The sequence below is a fragment of the Camarhynchus parvulus genome, chromosome 1 (genome assembly GCF_901933205.1).
Source record: "Camarhynchus parvulus chromosome 1, STF_HiC, whole genome shotgun sequence".
Taxonomy (NCBI): domain Eukaryota; kingdom Metazoa; phylum Chordata; class Aves; order Passeriformes; family Thraupidae; genus Camarhynchus; species Camarhynchus parvulus.
In genome coordinates, this window is record NC_044571.1 from 30,668,227 (window position 1) to 30,689,543 (window position 21,317).

Genomic DNA, 21,317 nt, shown 5'->3' on the forward strand with positions numbered 1-21,317 from the left:
AAAATGCTTGAATGAGCTACACCTGGTCTTCCCTGACTGGCCAAGCTGCAAATGTGGATCTTCTGTAAGACCCTTCCCGGAGAAATGTGGAACCTGGAATAAAGATACACAAGATTTTTTAGGGCATACACCCCCCTTTTTAGTGGAATAAACATTGAAGATTGAACATGTTATTAAGATGATTTTTTTACGTTTAGGCCCATGTCGTTACAGAAAAAATGGGTACATCACTTCCATTGGCTTTGGCATCATCTATCTGAGAAAGACACTCCAGAATATTCCAGAGAGAGCAGGGTGACTTTTCACCAGCTTAATTATCCTTCACATTGCTCTGACGATGAAAAAATTCTCTAGTATTAAAAAGAGCCCAGACTCACACATTGATTTTGCTGCCTATTTAAAGCACTAAACCCTACTACAGCTTAGCATTATTAGTAGCAAGAATCCTGTTGGCCTGAACTAGCAACTGTATAATCCCACAGTGCAGTTGCCTATGCAACACATTCTTCAACTTCATCAGACACTTTCAGGCCCGATTACTGACAACAAAGCTTATTAACTGGGCTTAATTTGGAAAATTGGTCTCTTTTGTGCTGGATTAATTATTATACATGTCAGTAACAATATACTTGAAAGGTTAAAATTCCTAGGTCGAGCCTGATAATCTGGCAGGAATTGGTTCCACAGCTGGAGACTGCTTATTAATAAATCCATGTGTAGCTGCAACTGTAGTCATCACTGAAACCTGGGGAAAGGAGCAGCTTTCTAGCCTGTGCAGGACTCAGAGTGGTGACAGCCAATGTGCTTTGCATAAAAAGTAACTGTCACAATCGTCATTTCTACTTCACAGGCAGAGAGGAAGGGATGCACAAGGATGTGGTGTCCCAAGGTGCTGATACAAATACACAGAGTAAGACAGAGAATCAGGTTTCTGATTACTGGCTTTTGGCCACTGGTTCCCAGTGATATCTCTGTTTCTGCTGCTTCACTGAGACCAGCAGCCATCAGTGTAGCACTGAACACCCTAGGACACTGCTAACACATTTGCATTATCCTGTTCTACTCCATAGGTTGGCCATGGTACCTGTACCAATGACAGAATCCTTGGACTTCCTTGGTCAGGCTTCAGCAAAGTGCACCACAGTAGTCAAGCCTGAAAATGCATGGATCAGGTCATGGTCTAAATAGTGGTCTAAACAGGGATAAGTGCACTGTAAGACTGCAATATGTCCTCAAGAGGACCTGTTTAAAATAGATATTAAAAAGAGACACATCACCAGCACCTGGTTTTGATGGGGTTTGTGGGTATCAGAGTCCCATAGGTGAGTGTTTTGCTTGTCCAGTGGGCAGAGCACTGAGTCCACAGCTGTGTGCAGTGGCTGTGTGCACTACACAGTGCCTGTGGGGGAAAAGGAGCCTGGGCTGGGCTGCAGCAGCATTCAGGTAACACCTGCCATCACACTACAGCTGTTCTTTACAGGGGTTTAGGGCAGCTTTCCTCTTCTGGAGCCTGCACCCACCCTGCGTCTGCCATGTCAGGGTGAGGCCTTGGGGAATGCCCGGCTCTGCCAGCTGCTTTTAGATGAATTGTTTCATTCCTGCCTGACCAAGGACAACTTTCCTGCCTGATGGTGGGCTTCAGAAAATGGAACAGAGGTGTTTGGAGAAACATGAGGGAGGAAGAATCACATGGAAAGGGATCCTATTGACCTCTTCAACTCCCAAACAGGAGGTTGTAGCCGGGCGAGGACCGATTTCATGTCCCAAGTAGCAAGTGATGGGACCAGAGGAAAAAGCCTCAAGTTGCACCAAAGGAGATCTAGGTCAGGTTTTTGGGAAAATTTCTTCATGGAAAGGTTGTCAAAGATTGGCACAGGCTGCCAAGGGCAATGGTGGAATCACCTTCCTGAAGCGTTCAGAAACCATATGGATGTGACCCCCAGGGACACGGTTTAGTGGTGCCCTTGGCAGTGCTGGAGGAGCGGTTGGACTCAAAGATCCTAGAGGTCTTTTCCAGTAGAAATGATTCTGTAATTTCCAGATGCATATATTTTTCTTAAACGCGAGCGTTTGTGACCTACGAAGATATTTTAACTGTTAAAAAACCTAAACGTAACAACCCAAACACACGTATACAAGCGCGTACACTCGCGAGTCCAGCTGGAACACCATGCTCGAGGGAAAGGAGGGAAGGGGCGGGGATGGGAGGGCAGAGCTGCCCAGCCCGCCCTCTGTTCCTCCCTCCCTCCCGCCTTCGGGCGGCCGGGTGCGGCGCTGCGTCTTCCCGCAGCCGAACCGGGCCGTCCCCGCGGCGGCCTTCGCCTTCCTCCCCTTCCCGGCGGCGGGGCTGGGGCCTGCCCGCGGCCCCGGGAGGAGATGGAGGCGGCGGCGGCAGGGCCGGGCGGCGGCGGCGGCAGGGGCTGAGCGGGGCCGGGGAGGCGCCGCCGCCTCCCGCAGCCGGGCGGGGGGATGCGCCGGCAGCCGGGGCCGCCCGAGCGGGCCGGCCGTGCCGCCGAGTGAGGCGGGAGCCCGGGGCTGCGGGCAGCGGCGCTGGAGGGCCGGTAAGCTGGGAGGGGCCGGGCAGGGCCGCGGGGGGAGGCCTGGCGGCCGCCAGTCCAGGACAGAGGCTCCTCCGGCACCCCGGGTCGGGCGGGGAAGCCCGCGGGCGTTGCGGGCATATGTTGTCCGTCTCTGCCGGGTGAGGGGAAGCCCGCCTAGCTTCCCTCCAGAACGGGAAAAGTTTATGTCCGTTCATCCCAGGTCCCTGCGCCCGGAGCCGGGCTGAGACTGGGGCTGGGCATTGCTTCGGCTCGTCCCCTGCCGGTCAGAGCACGGCCCTGTCCCCTGTTCTTGGCGGGGACCGCTCTGGGCTTTCGGAATGAATGGAGCACCCCTGAAGCCTGGACGCTGCCGTTCCCAGCAGTGAGGAGCGTGGGGTGCCCGCTGGAGCGGAGCTGCTGTCTGTCAGACCGGCGCGGCGTGCGGAGGGCTGCAGGGGCCGCGGGACGGGCGCACGCCGGGCCTGCCCCGGGCCCAGGCGGGTCAGGCAGCGGTGCCGGCGCTGCTGCTGCCCTGGTCCGGGTGCACATCCCGCTGACAGGTGAACTGCGTGCGCACGGATCGCCCCGGGCCCCAGCGGGAGCTGCAGGAGCCGACACGCAGGCCTGCTAGTGCCCTCGGGAGGAGGCGAGCCTTAGGAAAGAACCAGCCTGTTACGATGTATGTTAGAGCATACATCTAAGTATGTATGCTCTAACATTAAGTAGCGCCATGCAACTTGCCAAAGGAGCATCTGTGATATATGTCAGTCTGAATTTTTTTTGAAGTAGAACAAATAGGCCAGATTTTCTTACCTGTAAAATAACATAAAGGAAGCATTGATGAAAATGAAGTAGGTTGTCCCAGTTAGCTGTTGCTTGGCTTTCCTTACCAGTTCCATTTGCAGTGATGTGAGTCATCATGTGCTGATGGGCAAGCACTTGGGAGTTTGAGCCTCCTGGCGTGTCACTGCCATCGAGGATGTGTGCAGGGACTGTCCTGCCAAGGAGCCCCTGTGCAGGCAGCATAAGCTGCAGAGCCAGAGACTGTGCACTGAGTTTTAATGCTGCTTACATCGTTCACCCTTTGTGCCATCATTCACTTGAAGACAGCAGTCTTCTGCAAAGAATGAGTGTTTATTCGAGGTAGCAGGTTACTTGTGGGCCTCGGGTCAGGCCTGCAACGCTGTGTCTTGACCTTTGGTTCATGTTTGTGTTGTGTGTTGGGGTGTGTGTGTTGGTGACCCCCTTTTTTCTCATGCAAAACCCTTCATCTGGCTAATCTGAGGGTTATGTGACAGTTTGCCTTTGTGGTAGCCCTGAGAGGGAAGGACAGAGGAATGGGTGGGGACAGGAGTTTTGAGATCTCGTGCTTCTAAAAAGTGTAAATTGCAGTAAGAGGGAGAAACTAACCAGGTAGCTGTGTATTTCATTGTGAGAAAATGGACTAAACCTTCAGCATAGTTCTTGCTTTTGTCTACTTGTAAACAAAGATTGTGTTTTAGACAACCAGAAATAGAAGACTGTTTTGGAAGCTGAAGGAGCCTTTTAAAGAGAAAACCAGAAGCTAGTACATGTATTTACTAGAAAATAAGTGCAGGAGAGGCAACAGAAATGCAGCAAGGTTAGAGATAAAACGGGATATGCAATTGCCCTATGTGAAAACAATAAAAATACTAAGGTAGAAACAGAGAAACAACATAAACACATTATTTTTTTTTAAGTACTGATTTTTGCATTTAAGTGAGCATAATGGTTGAGGTATTCCTGTCTGTAACTGTTACTGTCTGTAGCTTTGAATAGCTCTGCTTCTTGAGATCAGTGATGAGCTGCTGATGCAGATGTGCTTTAGGATGCTAGAAGTAACAGTGTTGCAACATCATAATTACATTATGGCAGATCCTCTGACAAGACTCTTACATTCATGAGTATGGTTGCAGGTTTCATGTGCACATTAAAAAAAGAAGAGTGTACAAAACTGCTTAATGTTTTCCTCTCAGCTTCCACATTTTGAAGGTTAAAAGTGGCACTTCTTATGCATGGGGCTTCAGTTCTGACCCCTTCCTGCTCTCTAAGCCTGTCCTTAAGGTGAGAATTGTACTGTTTGTAGGTGACTGGCTGAAATGCTCTCCTGCCCCTACAGCACAGGACCTGGCAGCAGGGTCCTCTCTCCACTAACTGCATTCAGGTCAGAGCACACAGCAACTGCATTTCCCATGTGATTTAACACAATTTCTTAGAAATCCAATACATGAATTACATAAGGGGATATAGATCAATAGTCCTTACTGAATGGTGTGCATCCATCACCGTTATAGAAGTGGGCATACTAGCAGGGATGCTATGAATGTTGGAGGCCTTTCTACCCTGCTTTATGTAGGACAAATATACTGAGGTAGGCAGAGACATTTGGCCCAGACTTTTCATTATACCTCTGAAAAGCCCACAGCTGATTGTTAGAGATTTTCCTCCTGCAGAGTGTTCTCTGCAAGCTTCTGTCAGTCTGCTGCATTCAGCGTTTTGGATGTTGAACGGTTCTCATGGTTTTAGCAGACCTACCTAAAAAGTAAAAAATGTCATTGCTGCAATTCTATGTCTTGATATCAGATCTGAATTTTTCTTTTCTGTGAGAGCTGGAAATGAATGCAATGTCTGAGAGTAAAGGTAACAAATCTCAGTGCTTAAGTGGAAGATGGTGCATTTCATGGCAGACTGAAAAATGAGGACCTTTGAGACCTGGTAGTTTTCAGCATGGATCTTAGGGCAGGCTTGCACTAGTACAGTGATAGGGTGGGAATAACTTTTGAACTACTTAGCTGAAAAGAGGCCAGTCTGATGGAATTCCTATGATATATGTATTTCCTGGTCAACAGTTTTCCAGATCATGAAGAATAAACATGTTTGGGATGTTCCATAATCAGTTGTTCAGCCAGGGAATTGCAGCAAAAAACAGGAGATGACAAGCATTAGCTTGATGGAGGTCATAGCACCTGTAATTGTCCAAAAGACAGTTGATACCTAGGTGTGGTGTTTTCAGAAGTACTTAAAAATGGACTCATGAAAGAAGAGAGGGAGGGAAAGAAAGAAACTTTCAGAAGCCAAGCTGAAAAATGAGAAGATAAAAATAGGCCTGAACACTGCCATCTTAGCTATTTTTTCCCCTTTAACTGGAGATATTCAGTTCTTTTCATCCTCTTACCCATTTTTGCATTCGTCATTTCGGTCCCAAGTCTGTTTTGAACTGCTTGACTGCCTGCACAGGTTTTCAGCATATCCTGAAGATGGTTCACTGCTGTCAGCTTTAGAGAGAATTCTTCCTGGAAACATTTGCATTGTTGGAAGACGAAAGCTAGTTGGAAGAGCACTGGCACCTGTAGCAGTAGTAGTGATGTTGCAGGTGGACATGCTGGAACAACATCAAAACCAGGCTTACTTCTGTTATCGAAGCTTTGTGGGTTGAAGAAAGTGGAATACTGGTGTATGACTGAGAAACTTAATAAACACTTCCTTAGAAGTGTTAACTAACATTTTTTTTTGCATCATAACTGGGAATGAGGGCATTTGTTGTATTCCTTGGCAAATCACTTAAATGCCAGCATAGAAATTGTGATCACAAACCATGCAGACGTGACTCTCATTGAAGTTGCATGTGGCTACTTTAGGACTGAGTTTGATCCTATTGCTAGTTATAGGATTGTTGTGAGGATGTATGAGATTGTATGAGATTTTTGTATTAGATCCTCTTTGGTTAAATGCTTGGATGTCGTGTTCCATGTGTTCTCAAAAGGAAGCATTCACTGTTTTCAGCACCTAAGTTCAGCCCCTCAGGTGTCTTATCTCTCCAGCAACAGTAGAGACAATAGTGCTAGACTTTTGTAGGTTTTGGATGTGGGTTATTTTTTTATTTGCAGTGGAGCTTTCACAGATACCTAGTGTCCACTCCCATGTGTATTGCCCATCAGAAGTTGGAAATTCAGCTAAAGATACAGCCTAAAATTTTCCATTTCTCTTAGTGGCTGGGAACTTCAATCTCTTTTATCATTGGTTTCCTTATATTTAATCTTACAGTCATAGAAAAAAAATTATTAGGATAGCAGTTTCAAAAATCAGGATAGAACTGCGTGTATTCAGTCAGTTCCTGTGGGTGGTTTCTTTGCCCATTAAAACTGCAGTCTCAATTGTTTGGGTAACCTGAGGAAGTTCTGTCTTTGAGGCTTACCTGCAGGGATAGAGCTACATGTAGTAGGCAGTGCTGCAAGGAAACTGAACAATGTTTGGTCAGCTTAAGCTTAGTGTTCCAGCCTGTAATTTCTGTAGGCTGGGCAGGAGAAGAGTCCATGCTATATGTCATAAGCTGGCTTGGGATAACCAAGTATAGTGTTAATGTTACATCTACCACTGAGAGCACAGCTTTCTTCAGTCTCCCTTCCTCTCTTACAATGGGCTGTCTTGCTAAGCTGAATCAAAAAATAAACTCTTCTTTAAAAGAAATTGGGTTTTTGGTCTGTCTCCCCCAGCAGTCACAGACCGTGCAATTCCCAGCACAAGCAGGAGGGGGGAATGTGAACAAGGGTGAAGGAGTGAAGCCTCCCTTTCATAGCAACCAGTGATTGCATTGTCTCAGCCTTAATGTTGCTTAAAAATACAGCTGAATGGACAAAAAGTTAAACGTGGAATCTACTGCAATGTTTTATGACACACTTACATATTAAAGTTTTTTATTTTTGGTTATGGAAAGTATTTTTTCTAAACTGTAACAAAAATAATTAATGTGTCAATGTTTTCTCTTTCAAACAGGAAGTGCCAACTTTATATGGCTCACATGCATGCTGACAACATGCACCACCAGTGGCTGCTGCTAGCTGCATGCTTTTGGGTGATATTCATGTTCATGGTTGCTAGCAAGTTTATCACATTGACTTTTAAAGACCCAGATGGTAAGTTTAGCTTTAATGTTTGATGTGAAACAGAAAATTGAATAGTGCTTCACAAAAATATTCTTTTCTATGAAAGTAGCTCTTGGCATGTTATCACTTCTTCAGTAGGACTGAGAACAGAACAGCTAAATGTCTGGAAGTGACAGTGCTGATATTCAGTTCCATTTCTTGCTAGAAGTCTGCAAATCTAACATCACAGGAGATTTTTTTGGTGGTTAAGAACAGAAGGGATCATGTTTGGCAGTACTGTCTTGGCAGGTCTGCTTTTTCAATTACATTTAGTTTCAGTATCATGATCTACTAGGGGTAGAAGTTATGTGCAAAAACAACAGAGCACTATTACCTGTTTAAAAGTCAAAAGAGACTCAGAGGGTTCTGAAGAGTTCATTTCACATGATACTAGTTTCTGTCTTTTTGTCACTGCTTGTCTTGTGGCTGAGGCATTATGTAAAACTTGTGGAAAGTTTTATTTCATTTACAATGCACTTTGCCTAGCCACCTCTGGCCTGCTTCTTGCATTCAGTTTTATCCCCTGCTATTTGACTTGTAAACAGCTTATAGGCTTTTGCTCAGCTTAAGTAGCTGAGATGTTATTAAGATGATGAGGAATTTAAGCCATTTGATGACACCACACAGCACGTTACTTTTGTGTCTGCTGGGGAGCTGCTCTTACAAAGCCACCCTGCAGAGAGCTTTGGGTGAAGGTGATGCTATGACTTCGAGTCTTAAGAGATCTGTTTTTGCATCTTCCTAAGACATGCAAAAAATATGTAACTTTTGAAGCATTGACATTTGTGCTGTGTTTTTCAATAAGTGGATAATGGATAAATACATTTATATGTGTACCTTTATAAATAACATGCATCTATGTGAAGATTTATTGAGCAAGTCTTACAAAGGAGAAATGTAGACTAACTTAGCTTTCCTTGGACCCAGCTGTTCTGTCCTGGTACATCTGCAAATCAGCTAGTCTTACGTTAGTAGTTATTCCAGTATTTCACTCTATGCCAACTCTTGTTTCCCAGCTCAGGTATTCTTTGGGTGTTTCTTTTCATCAGAATTTGTCAGGAAAATTAAAATGTACTTAAAAAAACTAATTGCTAGAGCATAGCCTCTGCATTTATTTGCTTTTTATTATCTTGGCTTGCCAAGTTTTTTCTTTTTTTTTTTCCTATGCTGAATCTTCCACTCCTTTTGAATAGTTCTCTGAGCAGATGATACATAAATTCTTAAGCTTGTCCTGCAAAGGCATGGCTATAGTTAAGTGTATATATGTGTTGGAGTGTTTGTAATAAAACTGATTAAGGGAAAGACTTTGACTATACCAACAGAAGTTTGGAGGAAGTCCAAACAGGATGGCAAATCCTGGAGAAGCTCTTCTAGACTTAATAAAATATAACTTGTCAGAAATTTTTCTTATTTGGATGTATCTTCCCAGCAGATGCTCAATGAATCAATGTTCTTTTGTTTAAGCCTTTTACTGATGTCTTGGGTGCATGACCAATAGGAACTTCTTAAGGAGCAAGTTTCTGTCCATCATTCCTAGTATCATCTACAGGCATGCTTTTACACAATGATAGTGAAAAAATAGTTTAGCTGCTCTTTCACTGAATCAGATTACTTGTATTTTACAGAAAAGCACCATGAAGCAAGTCTGTGCACAGCAACAGTTACAGTTTCTGAATGCTTGAATGCTTCCATTGCTTTCAGTTTTAACTTGTTTTTCCATGCATGCCCTTTGTTAAAATCCAGTGGAGGCAGAGTAGAGTACTCCCTGAAGAAAAGGACATAGGCAGTGCTCACATTTTCTCAACCATGAAACAGTTAGCCCCTGTGGATGCAGATGAGGAAACATTATTCATAGAAGATTCTATATGAAGGGAAAAGTAATCCAAAATGGATGGAAATAAATTTTCAGGGAGAAAACATGTTCTTTTTGCTTTGTAGTTAGGGAAAGCTGCTTCAAATTATTTTTTATTTTTCTTCACTGTGTAGACTAAAGCTAAAACCCTGTGTTATTTTTTGGGCTTTTTTACCATTCTAAATGCAAAAGATGAAAAGGGTTCTTCCTTGCATGCTTTAATTTGGTCTCAAACTATTAGCTATCCTAAAATCACTAAAAAAGAAAAAGAGTATCAGCTGAGTTTGTTGTTGTGAGAATCTCTAAGGAAGGCCATTGGTCCAGTAATAAAGGAAGAGGGGATCTTTATTGATTATAGGTGCTTACTTAGAGTACCACAGAAATAAAAGGGTGTCCATAATGACACTTTTCTTCTTGTAAGTTTAGTAGTCTACAAAAGAAGAAACATTTTTTACTAGTGTAAGGGGAGAGAGGAACCTGATAGATTTAAGTTTTTTATTTGGATGTGCTTTGGCGAGTTCATTGAAAAATAAAAATCTCCTATGCACAGGTCCATATAGTTATACCAAATTATCTATCAATTGAGGTATTTGGATCCAAGACTTTGATATCTCTGCACACTTTTTAGGAAAAGAAAACAAACAAAAAAGCCAAGTAAAATATAATGGGTATGTTTCTTTGATAAAACTCAAAAATGAAGTTGCATCCAAAATTCCCAGAGTACATCCTTTAAAATATTCATTGTCTGTGTCTATCTTGTCTAGTACCTTTCCGTGTGGAAACAAATCCTACTGTTTTGTAAAGTTAATACAGAAAGTAAAGTTCATGTGTTTTAGTTGTAAAGCAGAAATAGTTTCTTTCCCCTCACCTTCTGTAATGCTGTTATCTCTCTCCCTTCTTCAGGCTATGGTGCCAAGCAAGAGCCATTGATTCTGACAGCTGTGACAAAAGTAGAGGAGGTACATGTGCCAGAGGAAAAACATTGGCCTGAAGAATTCCAGGTGCATACTCTTGAGATAAAGGTTATGTGTATTAAAGAGTAGAAGAAAAGAAGAGATTAAGGAAGGGCTTCCTGTTGTTAAGATGAATTGCTAGACAGGAATTATTTATTCAGGCTGTTCTATTTAGATAGAGGTGACAGAATTCATTTTAACTTCACAAAGCTGGTTTGTTACGGTAATCTGCTGTCTTGTTTCATCTGAATGATTCAATTTAATGTGTTTCCATTTCTAGGAGAAAATTGTTACAGTACTCCTTTATCAAGTCAGGACAGTCATTTTTGTTAGCCTTTTTAATGTAATGGCCCAGTTTTGGATTACTTGTGCTCTGTCTTGCCATAGTGATCAGGTTTGTGCTTGTTGAGTGCAAGCCTGTGTCTGCTCTATTCTCTTAGATTTCTGCCCAATCTCTCTGTTTCTTTTTATCACTGTCAATTTCTTCTTCGTATTTTGTGCTCTTTGTGTTTCACATTTCAGCATTTTTCCAAAGTAGAACATGAACACAATAGTAGTCAATACCAGTTGATCTTTTAGATGCATAGTTCTGTGCTTTCAACAAATTGACAATGGAACTCTGAAAATCCTTTATACAAATGTAAATTTGAGAGCAGTTGCAGAGTGTGATAAATCAATTTTTTTTTTTTTTTTTTTTGCATTAGTACATAACTCATCTTGTCTTTCAAGTATTTTTGTGATGCAGCATGGAAGGTAGGTTAGCTGTATAAGCATGATTCTTTTTGGTTTCATTTTTCAAAAGTAAAAAATTTAAGTTACCTTCAAAATACTTGGGAAAAACACTTTGTTCAATGGAAGGTAGATATATATAGAGAGAATTTTATTAGCTTTCTTTACTAGTATGGAAGAGGATAATAAGGTTTCTGGATCTAAAACAATTCCCTCTTGACTTCCTGACAGCATGAAATGTAGAGTAACAACATTAATTTTGGTTACATGCAGAAGGAATTGTTTGGACAGATAAAATAATCTGACAGACTGTTCAGATTACATTCTGAGCAGGGGGTATTGGTGAAGAATAACAAACAGAAAAAGCATAATTTTTTTTTTCCTTAAGAAAGGTTGGGACAAAAAGTAAAACAATTCCTTTTTCATAGCTTGGACACTGTACCTAAAATCATAGAATCACAGAATGGTTTGAGTTGAAAAGGACTGTTGGAAGATCGTCTAGTTCCAAGCCCTCTGCCATGGACAGGGACACCTTTGATTAGCCCAGGTTGCTCAGGGCCCCATCCAACCTGGCCTTGAACATTTCTGGGGTGCGCCATCCACAGCTTCTCTGGGTAACATGTTCCAGTGCCTGACCACCCTCATAGGAAAAAATTCCTTCCTAATTTCTGAACCTATTTTTTTTCAGTTGAAAACCATTACCCCTGTCTTGTCACTGCAGGCCCTGGTAAAAAGTCTGTCTTTCTTGCAAACCCCTTGTGAGTATTGAAAGGCTGCAGTGAGGTTTTCCTGGAGCCTTTTCTTCTCCAGGCTGAGCAGCCACAGCTGTCTCAGCCTGTCTTCATAGGAGAGGTGGTCCATCTTGGACCATCTTCATGGCCTCCTCTGGACCTTCCTTTAACAGATCCATGTCTTTCCTGTGCTGGGGCCCCAGGGCTGTGTGCAGCACTCCAGGGGGCAGCAGAGCAGAGTACAGGGGGAGAATCACCTCCACTGTGCTTTTTTTATGCAGTCCAGGGTGCAGTTTGCTTTCTGGGCTGCAAGTACACACTGCCAGCACATATCCAATTCACTCATCAGTATCCCCAGGTCCTTGGCAGGGTTGGTCTCAATCAGTTCATCCCCTAGTCTGTATTGATATTGGGGACTGCCATTCAGTTAGTGGAAAGGTGAAAAATTGTCAGTAGAAATTTATACTTTCCTATCACTCCTTAATTAATGAAGCTCCTTTTTCCTCTCACTCCACTAGTTGTGAGAAAAAAGGTGGTTGTGGTTCCTTTCTTAGTCTCAGAAAAATGAGACATGTGAAACAGCTCATCCATTTTTGGGGAGAGGTATCCTGATACTTCTTTTGTTGGTCACACTGATGCTCATTGTTCACATTTTTATTTACCTGATTTTATTTCAGCTTGGATAAATGGAAACACTAGATGCCTACAGGTGCTAGAAAACACAGAACTAGAACACACAACAACACAGAACTTTTATCCTAATTTTTTCCCCAGCCAGGTGGGTCACAAAGTATTCTGAGTTGGAAGGGACCCACAAGGATCATAGAGTCCAGCTCTTAGCCTGCACAGGACGTCCCCAAGAATCACACCATGGGTCAGCCCCATCTTCTCAGAGCTTAAAGCATAATTTACGTTGGAATTCCTGTCCTAACCTCTCAGAAGCTTTTGTTACAGGTTGTTAAGATTCTGTGGGAGTTCCAGTATTTGATCAAAGCATGCTTTATCCACACAGATAAGGCTCTGCTGCTGTGCAACAGACTTAAATTGTTGTATGAAAAAGCTCTTACTACTGTATATACTACCATGTAATGTCTTAAGAGCTGAACCAAAGTACAGCAGCAGCACAGGAAGCAAACTGTTGGCTGCTCCTTTAGTTAATACATAGCAATGTTTTAATCTGGGAATCATTAGGGTGCATAGTTTGGGGATTTTTATACTTCATAATTTGATCTGAGAACTAGCCTTTAACTTTTGTTTTTTCTTTCTCCTCTGCATTTCATAAAGCCAACTGGAAAAGCTTTTTCAGGAAATCTGATCCGCCAACCCCTGGTTCATATGGAAAGACTTGAGCTTCTCAGGAATGTCTGCAGAGACACTGCATTGAGAGATCTCTCTCATACTGCAGTTTCCAAATTCGTCTTGGACCGAATATTTGTGTGTGACAAGCACAAGATCCTGTTTTGTCAGACGCCAAAAGTGGGCAACACTCAGTGGAAAAAAGTCTTGATCGTTTTAAATGGTATCTGCGTTTCTGTGGGTGTGTGGGTTTCTTTGAGGAGGAGGAGGAAATGGAATTGTTCTAACTGGGGCAACTGAAATGGATTCTTTCTGCATTTCTGTACACTGATACTTAATTTCAGCTTTTCATTTATCACAGTTGTTTCTTGTCCTTTCAAAACATCCCCTTAAAATGAGATCTGTTCATTCAGTAAAAATAAGTATTGTTATTACTTGGCTCTAAAGTTGAGTCATGACAGAGTACCCATATGCATGTAGTAGGTAGGTTTCTTATCTTTGAAGGGGTGCACTAAATTATAGAATTTGAAAGTGTGTGACAAGGTATTATAATTGCTAAGTAATAATAATATTAAATTTCTGGCTCAAGGCCAGTGACTTTTAACTAGAGACTTTAGCTATGAAGAAAGCCAGTTAAAACTTGGCAGCTCCTCTTGGTCTGTCTTGCTGAAATCTTGCTTGTGTTCTGTCAGTGAACCATCTTAAGAGTTACAAAGATTCTGAGGTGCTTAACACAATAGTTTGGTCACCAAAGGTATGTTTTAAAAGATGGCGAAAGAAGGAATAATGAGATGAATGTGTTTGAAAAATTAGCAAATTAGCTTTGTCCGTCAGCAAAGCTTTCCTAGCAAGCAGTGCTAACATTAAAAACTTTAATGTTAATTTCATCCTTGATCTATGGATGTGAGCTAAAAATCTAGCAGAGATATATGCATACCTATGTGTATGCATGTTTCTTAATACCTATGAAAGCAACACTCAAAGTAATAAATATGGAACTGTATGAGGGCATTGGAAGTACCTGCTCTTAGCATTTGAGAGATAGCATGCAAAGAATGGCTCAGAATGGGCAGGCATGTATTGGCTATGCTGAGTGGAGGATAACTCAGGTCTTAACAGCAGGGAACTTTTCACCTTGAGTTTCCTAGTTCTGTCATGTTGGATAATGATAGAAAATTGCTTCCGCATAAACACTGGTCTCTTTTGCCTTAAGCTGCCAATGCACTGGTATCTGCTGATGAAGGCTACTGCTGTGGTTGACCAAACTTTCTCTTCTTTGGGTAGTCTCAGAAGGCAGGGCTGATACTTGAGGGGGAATAATATATGCCCAAATACCTAAGTGGTATTTGGAGGTTCAGGAGGGCGAAATGCAGCTGTGGCACTATGGGGGAGCTATCTCTGCTACTGCTTGTACTGACTGTATTCTCTGAATGAATGCAAGGTATCGGTTTCTGTGAGGTGTCTCATCCAACATCTGTTGTCCACATGTGATTCACCTATGGTACCAAGAAATACAACCCCAGTCCCCTCCCCCCCCCCCTGCCCCCTCCAGAAAAAAAAAAATTGGAAAACTGAGCAGCTGAGTGGTGTGTATTATTCACTTCAGTTCTGGAAATGAGAAGGCTGTAGAGGCTTTCACTTAACAGGCTTGTTTTGTAGCACTGTGCTTGTTGCAGGTTGATATTCTGAAACGATGGTGTTGTATGAAGGCTTATGCCTAAAGCCCAAGGGGCCACATGAGATGTTTCTCAAGGTCATAAAACCTTCCAGGATCAGGATACTAAAATGAATGCAGCAGAGTTAAGTAACGTTATTTTTCTTGTCAGCTCATGTGCTTTCAGAAATGAGTGTCTGGAGACTTATGTTGTTAATTTTAGTGCCTTTTAATCTGTGGAGTAGTCTCTGATTGGAATTTTTGTTTCAGCACAGCATACTTGTTAAAAAAACTTTATGGGTCCTGAAAGCAAAGTACTTTTGCATTGAAGCAGTTCCAAAAGCAGCTCATAGCATTTATTTTTGTTGGTGGTTGAAGCTCAGCCAAAAAAACTTGTTCCTTCTGAGTTAATCCTGAAAGTCTTTATCCATTTGTATGTGCAGGCAGAGGAAAAGAGAATGGGGACACTGACGTGTGAGGAGTTACAGGCTTAGACATAATTGCTGATTAAATTTGCATAACATGCTTTTCTGAGAATTTTGTGGCCATTTGGTCTTGGACCTTGATGTCACATACCCTGTGAAGAATTTCAACAGTTATCAGCTTCGCAGTCAGAATCTCTCATAATTTAACAGTTTTAAGCGTAGTAACTTTAAATGATAAAAATAAAGAAAAGAGAAAGACATAAAACTGTCAGCCATACATGCTTGCTCATACTCACTGGTTTTTTTCCCCTTGAATGAATCACTTGCTCTCTCATTTTGATTTGTCCAGGAGCATTTTCTTCCATAGAAGAGATCCCAGAAAACATTGTACATGATCATGAGAAGAATGGCCTTCCACGCTTGTCCTCTTTCAGCGACTCTGAAATTAAAAAACGGTAAGTGGCCCTGCCAGTGAGTATGGGAGGGGTTTGAGGTCAGTGGTGTTATGAGCAATCAAGGGTACTGCTGAAGTCTGTGTCTGAAACTCAGGGCAGCAGGGTTTCTGTGCCACCGCTTGTATTATGGCACTATTCTGTTATCCTCACAGATGTTGCTGTTTCTGCCTTCCTACTGGCTTTGAAGGAGAGCACCAGTGTAATTTGTGATATAGTTAGGTGAGCCAACCAACTCCCTGGCATATAAAGTTTCTGTAATTCAATGCCTACCTAGTTGTTAGATAGCTGACCTTCAGAACAGAAGGTTTAATTGGACAGCCCATCCTGACGTCTCATATGGTAAACCTTACTGCCTACAGGTAAGATTGTCATTGCAGCAGACTGACTTACTGAGACGAGCTGGTTAGATTTAAATTGTTAGTGCTTCTTAGCCCCAGAATATTTTCCATTCAGCTGAACCACTTTGTTTTCCTGTTTAAGTGCTTCTGGTTATTTTCAGAGCCAAAAAATACTCTGCAATAGAACTTCAACATTACTTTGGCTAGATTTTTAACTGTGCCTGCTCTCATCTCTACGAGAGCCTATGCCACATATAATCCTTGTAAGGGGTGGCAGCATGGAGAGAACAGGACATAGGATGACAGTGGACACTTGTAAGCCTCTTCTTGCATGGGTGTCTGTGCATTGCACCATTCTGAAGAGTCAGTCCTTTATACATGTGTCACATGTTAGTAGACATGAGCTCAGAGCTCAGCCCAAGGGGTTTTGTTGCGTGCAGTGGCACAAGGACATTTATCACAGCTGTGCCTGTAGAATTGGGGTCACTTGATTGTGTTCATATTGTGTAAAGGAAAATATGGTCACTGCATTCTTGAGAACATGGATCTGTTTCCCTCCCTGTGAACAGCCCTGTAGAAAGGAACTGTTCACCTGGGGGTAAGCCCTAGTTAGGATATATGAAGTTGAATCCATTATTGCTTGGGTTGCTGTGTTCTGCTCAGCACAGTAGCTATGCTGGAGGTGTTTAACATGGGTTCGGGTTGGATCTGAAATTACCAGAGTTTTAGGTATGGAAAGCAGGATGGTGTGGATCTGTTGACTCAGTTCGCTGACCTCTATCTAGCCCTGCCTGGCTAGGAGTAAGTCTGGAGTATCTGAAGTATAATGCAAGTGGTGTACAGGCTGAAGAGTCTATCCATGTCCAGTCCATCCATCCTTATTTCAGTGAGGACTGGGCTCTCAATCTCTTTTCTTAGCTATTTATTGAAATAAACTTTATTTTCAATTTATTCCTCCTACAGATAATCTGACTACAAAATATTACATATTACAGTATCACAGTAATACATTAAATTCTGTTGAAAACTGTGGTCTCATGTTTCAGTGGTGCTCTCAGCCATTATTGAAAGCATGACAAAACATCAAAAGAAAATACCATTCTTAACTTCTTTGTACTTAAGCAGCAATTTATCTAACTGCCTGCCAGTGAAAAATGCAGCCTTCTATATGCATTTAGCTGCACCAATGCACTTTTCTCCATGTCCTTAAGTATTTTGGTTTTTTGAGCTTGATCATATGACATTACAAATATCTTTAACTTATAGCTCTCAGTGTCTTTTGTCTCCTGTTTATTATGGATTGAGATAAGCTAAACTCCTCCAGTTTGAATAAAATGTGAAAACTAGGATTACCCATTTCTTCTTTGTGCTGTATGTAAAAACTGCTAGTAAGAAGACAGAAATATTGTGTCCTATTGATTATAATATTGATACAAGTGCTCTAAGATTAATGTTGCTGTGTCTGTGGTCAGAGTTCATGTACATTTTGTAAGTATAGGCTAACACTTTCCTTAATTATTTAATTTTTTTCTTCCTCTGTTTAGACTGAATTTATACTTCAAGTTTTTTATTGTTAGAGATCCATTTGAAAGACTTATTTCTGCGTTTAAGGACAAGTTTGTGCACAATCCTCGATTTGAACCTTGGTACCGGCATGAAATTGCTCCCGGTATCATCCGTAAGTACAGGAAGAACCGCACAGAGACCAAAGGGCTGCAGTTTGAGGATTTTGTGCGCTACCTGGGGGACCCTAATCACCGATGGCTGGATCTTCAGTTTGGTGACCACATCATTCACTGGGTAACATATGTGGAACTTTGTGCTCCCTGTGAAATCACATACAGTGTGATCGGACACCACGAAACCCTGGAGGACGATGCTCCGTATATCTTGAAAGCAGCTGGCATAGACCACTTGGTATCATACCCTACAATCCCCCCAGGCATAACAGTGTACAACAGAACAAAAGTAGAGAGGTATTTTTCAGGAATTAGCAAGAGAGACATAAGACGCCTCTATGCACGATTCGAAGGCGATTTTAAACTCTTCGGTTATCGTGAGCCTGATTTCTTGCTTAACTGACACCTGGGATAAGATCTGAAAAAGTGTCTCATGGATTAATCTAATCCTATGTGAATACCAGCTACAACACTGGCAGAGCTGAGAATGACCATTTGTTTTCTAGCTTTTTGATGTTGCTCCACTTTTCAGTGAAATATTTGTCATATGAACAACTAGGGGCTTACAGTTGTTGTTTCCTGACCATGTTTTCAGTACATTATTGCAATCTGTTAGGAATTATGTCTCTGTTATCTAAAATACAGAATTTGACTTCTCCCCTCTTCCCTCCAGGAAAAAAGAGGGAGAACAAATGGGCTATGATCTTCCTCTCCTCCCAGGCAGAATGCCACTTTTGAAATGTTAAGTATTTGTAAAGGTGACAGTTTCTCTGTAGGTTAACCCTCACATGTGGGTAAACATAATGATTCTTGCTCATGAGAAAGTCATGTAGTCTCCCATGACCTTTGTAAATGAGAGGCCAGTACAAGACTAGAAATTAATTAAATGCTTGACAAATATAACCATCTAGGTTCTGTCATGTGGCTGCTACAATAACGCTGATCTAATCCCATTCTTGTTTGTCAAAAAATGAACCTAATTAGACAGAAGCTTTTAGGGATGTACAAAAATGAACTGGTTCCCACATCCCAATAGTCTCTGTATTTTTGTCAAGTGTTTATTGTATTTACTACTGGTGTATTGAGCCTCATAATTCTACTTTTGATTTTCAATATATTATTTAACGCCTGGTTATGTAAGTTATGTGAGAACACCAGCTGCAAGTGGAGCATAGAAGAAATATGAAACTGATAAGGAAACTGTTAAGAAAAATTAATTTAAAGTATCAGTTGTATTTGTGGGAGCACATATAATAATCACAAGATGCTTTCACACAATTTAACTTGTCTTTTCTTCTAACAGTTAAGATTAATAAAGAAGTTACAAAAGATGTCATATTAAAGAGCTGCTTACTTGGATTAAAGATCCACCTTTTTCTTATATCCAGCCTTGCTCAGTTCAGTACCTCAGATAACAGAAAGTTTATCTCCTCTGAAAATTCATCTCCCTTCTGCTAAAGGAGAGAAGGAGACAAGATGAATCCCTGATTTTTCCAGTGATTCACTGCCACGGTGTCCCAAGTCAAAAATTACTGACATTTATGTTACTGATATGGTAAATTAGCTATTTGCCAAAAGTTTAAATGTTGCCTAAATTTGTGTACCCATTTTATGCATTAAAAAAAAAGAACTGAGTTGAGTGGATGCAGCCATCATATTTGCTTGTGCTTGTATTTTGTCTTATAAAGAGCAGTCTCTTGTCTGAGTTCACCAGCAATAAAAATCAGTGTGCTGCCAGAGGAGGGATAGACCAAATATCTGAAATACAGGAATTGCTCTGTCACAGTGAGCATGTGAACTGTATTTTTTAAATCATAGTCCCAAAAGATTTATTTTCAGATCAGCATAATGTTGCTGGCTAGAAATGCTAATGATGGCCAGTGCTATGGAATCTGTTTTTAAATCCAGCCACTGTATGTTTTTGATAGCTTTCTGTATTAACACAGGAAGCATCTTGCACTTGTGTAAAAGGAAAGCTGTGCCAAGCTGACATGTGCTGCTACTCACACACAGGAAGCCCTGTTGTAGGTGGAAATTATTTCAGAAAGATCTCAACAGATGACCTGAAATAAAGAAGAAGAATCATTAACTGGGCATTGTTAGCAAGAGAATAATCCAGGGTGGCAAAGTTGAAAGGTAGGATATTTTTTCAGGTTGGTTTGGTTTGGTTTTTTTAACAATTACAGTGCCCTAACTTGTTAGTTCTTAACCAATGATAAAAAGATGTTAACAGCTCCAAGTTTTTCTGTAGTTTTCTTAATATGGAAACTTAGCAAAATGCACTGATAAATGCATTTTGGAGCTAATAACCTGATGGATTGCCTTGCTGCCAATTTGAAATGTAACAGTGAAAAATGTATAGTAAATTCAGGCCTTAAAAGTTTAATAAAGTAGAATTGTTTTCCTCTGAAAGTATAAGCTGCTGATCCCACAGAAGCCAAATGTTTTTCTTGGTAAATTACTTAATTTATTGCTTGCTTAAAAATTGCCAGATGAAAAGTGCTACATAAATATTAAGTAATAATATTTTTTTTTCTGATAGCTTTGTCTGCATTGAATTCTGAGCTCTGAACAGAGCTATTGACTGACCTAGGCAGAGGTGTATAATCCTCTCCCATCTCTGTGTTCCCATCTTTTCAGGCTGGAACTGGAATGCATGTTATCATTTCTTCAATTCAATTGTGAAGTTTCTCCATTCAGTTATATGTTTCTGAACTATATTTTCTTTCTAGAAGTGTGGGTTTGGTTTTTTTTCCTTACAGGGCTGAAGTAACAACAATTTTGGCACATCTTTTGAGGAAACTTGTATACCATGACGGTCCTTGGCAGGGCTCTCCTTAAACTGGTGCAGTGCAGGCAGGACAGTCAGAGTGTGTTGTGTTAGGGAGGAGGCTCTTGCCACACCAGTTATGATAAATTAAATGCTTGTGCTTTGTTTCAGCTTGATTGTACTCTGCACAAGGCTTTTACAAATGTAGTCTCAGTGGCATGCACAAACATCATTTGGCTGTTCAGATGTTATTTGCGTACCACTTTCAAACTGCAGATGATATTTATATCATATTTTTGGAACTGCTGGCCCAGATTATTCTTTCTCCTTTCTTATTATTGTTACTGCTTCAGAAAACAAATTCACATCCTTACTTTGTGCATCTGTGTCTCTTTGTTGTCTCTCCTCAGCAGCTTTTGAATCCTTTGGCCCATTTTAACCACATTTTGCAAAGGAAACTCAAGGAGTAGTGAGTTGAAGTAATTTTCTTGAAAATAGGAGGAAAAACACTCCTTGTACATCAGAGAATCCATACTGTGTGTTGACTTTAGCAAAACTGCAGACAGGAAAGAGTTTTACTGGATCTGCTCATATGGAGCTTCTGGTTTCTAATGGACTCCCCTCCCCAGTGCTCCCTACAGTCTGGCCTCTTATCTCAGCTAAGACGAAAATTAAATTCAATTGTGTTGCATGGGTCTGTTATCTTCATGTTCCTAATAAAATTGAACTGACTGGGTTTTTTGAGATCTTGGGAGTAAGAGGGTTTGTCTTGTGAAAATGGATTCAGAATTCACTTGCTTGTGAAACAACTTCTATAGGGTAATGCCTATCCCCTTTCCTTTTCGCTTCAGCACGCGGTGCATTGTCACTGCTGTGCTTTCTGATTGCGTGCCATGAAGATGTTTTTCTGTAGTTAAAAATACATGTGCTTTTTTTTTTTTGAGGGAACTGT

General features: G+C 41.5%; 1 protein-coding gene across 1 annotated transcript; it reads left to right on the top strand.

Annotated features, from left to right (window-relative positions):
- Positions 1-2,439: 2,439 nt before the first annotated feature.
- CHST10 (carbohydrate sulfotransferase 10) lies at positions 2,440-19,234 on the top strand. The gene is made up of 6 exons (XM_030951598.1): positions 2,440-2,561; positions 7,335-7,474; positions 10,239-10,336; positions 13,033-13,267; positions 15,473-15,578; positions 17,461-19,234. Exons 2-6 carry the CDS (start codon positions 7,351-7,353, stop codon positions 17,996-17,998), a joined length of 1,101 nt encoding a protein of 366 aa, XP_030807458.1. The 5' UTR covers positions 2,440-2,561; positions 7,335-7,350; the 3' UTR covers positions 17,999-19,234.
- Positions 19,235-21,317: the final 2,083 nt, after the last annotated feature.

Bases quoted from the DNA above. Each gene is read 5' to 3' on its own strand.
- CHST10 (XM_030951598.1), top strand. From the start codon at position 7,351: ATGGCTCACATGCATGCTGACAACATGCACCACCAGTGGCTGCTGCTA. The intron at 10,337-13,032 runs GTGCATACTCTT...CATTTCATAAAG, and splicing joins ATTGGCCTGAAGAATTCCAG to CCAACTGGAAAAGCTTTTTC. The intron at 15,579-17,460 runs GTAAGTGGCCCT...TCCTCTGTTTAG, and splicing joins GACTCTGAAATTAAAAAACG to ACTGAATTTATACTTCAAGT.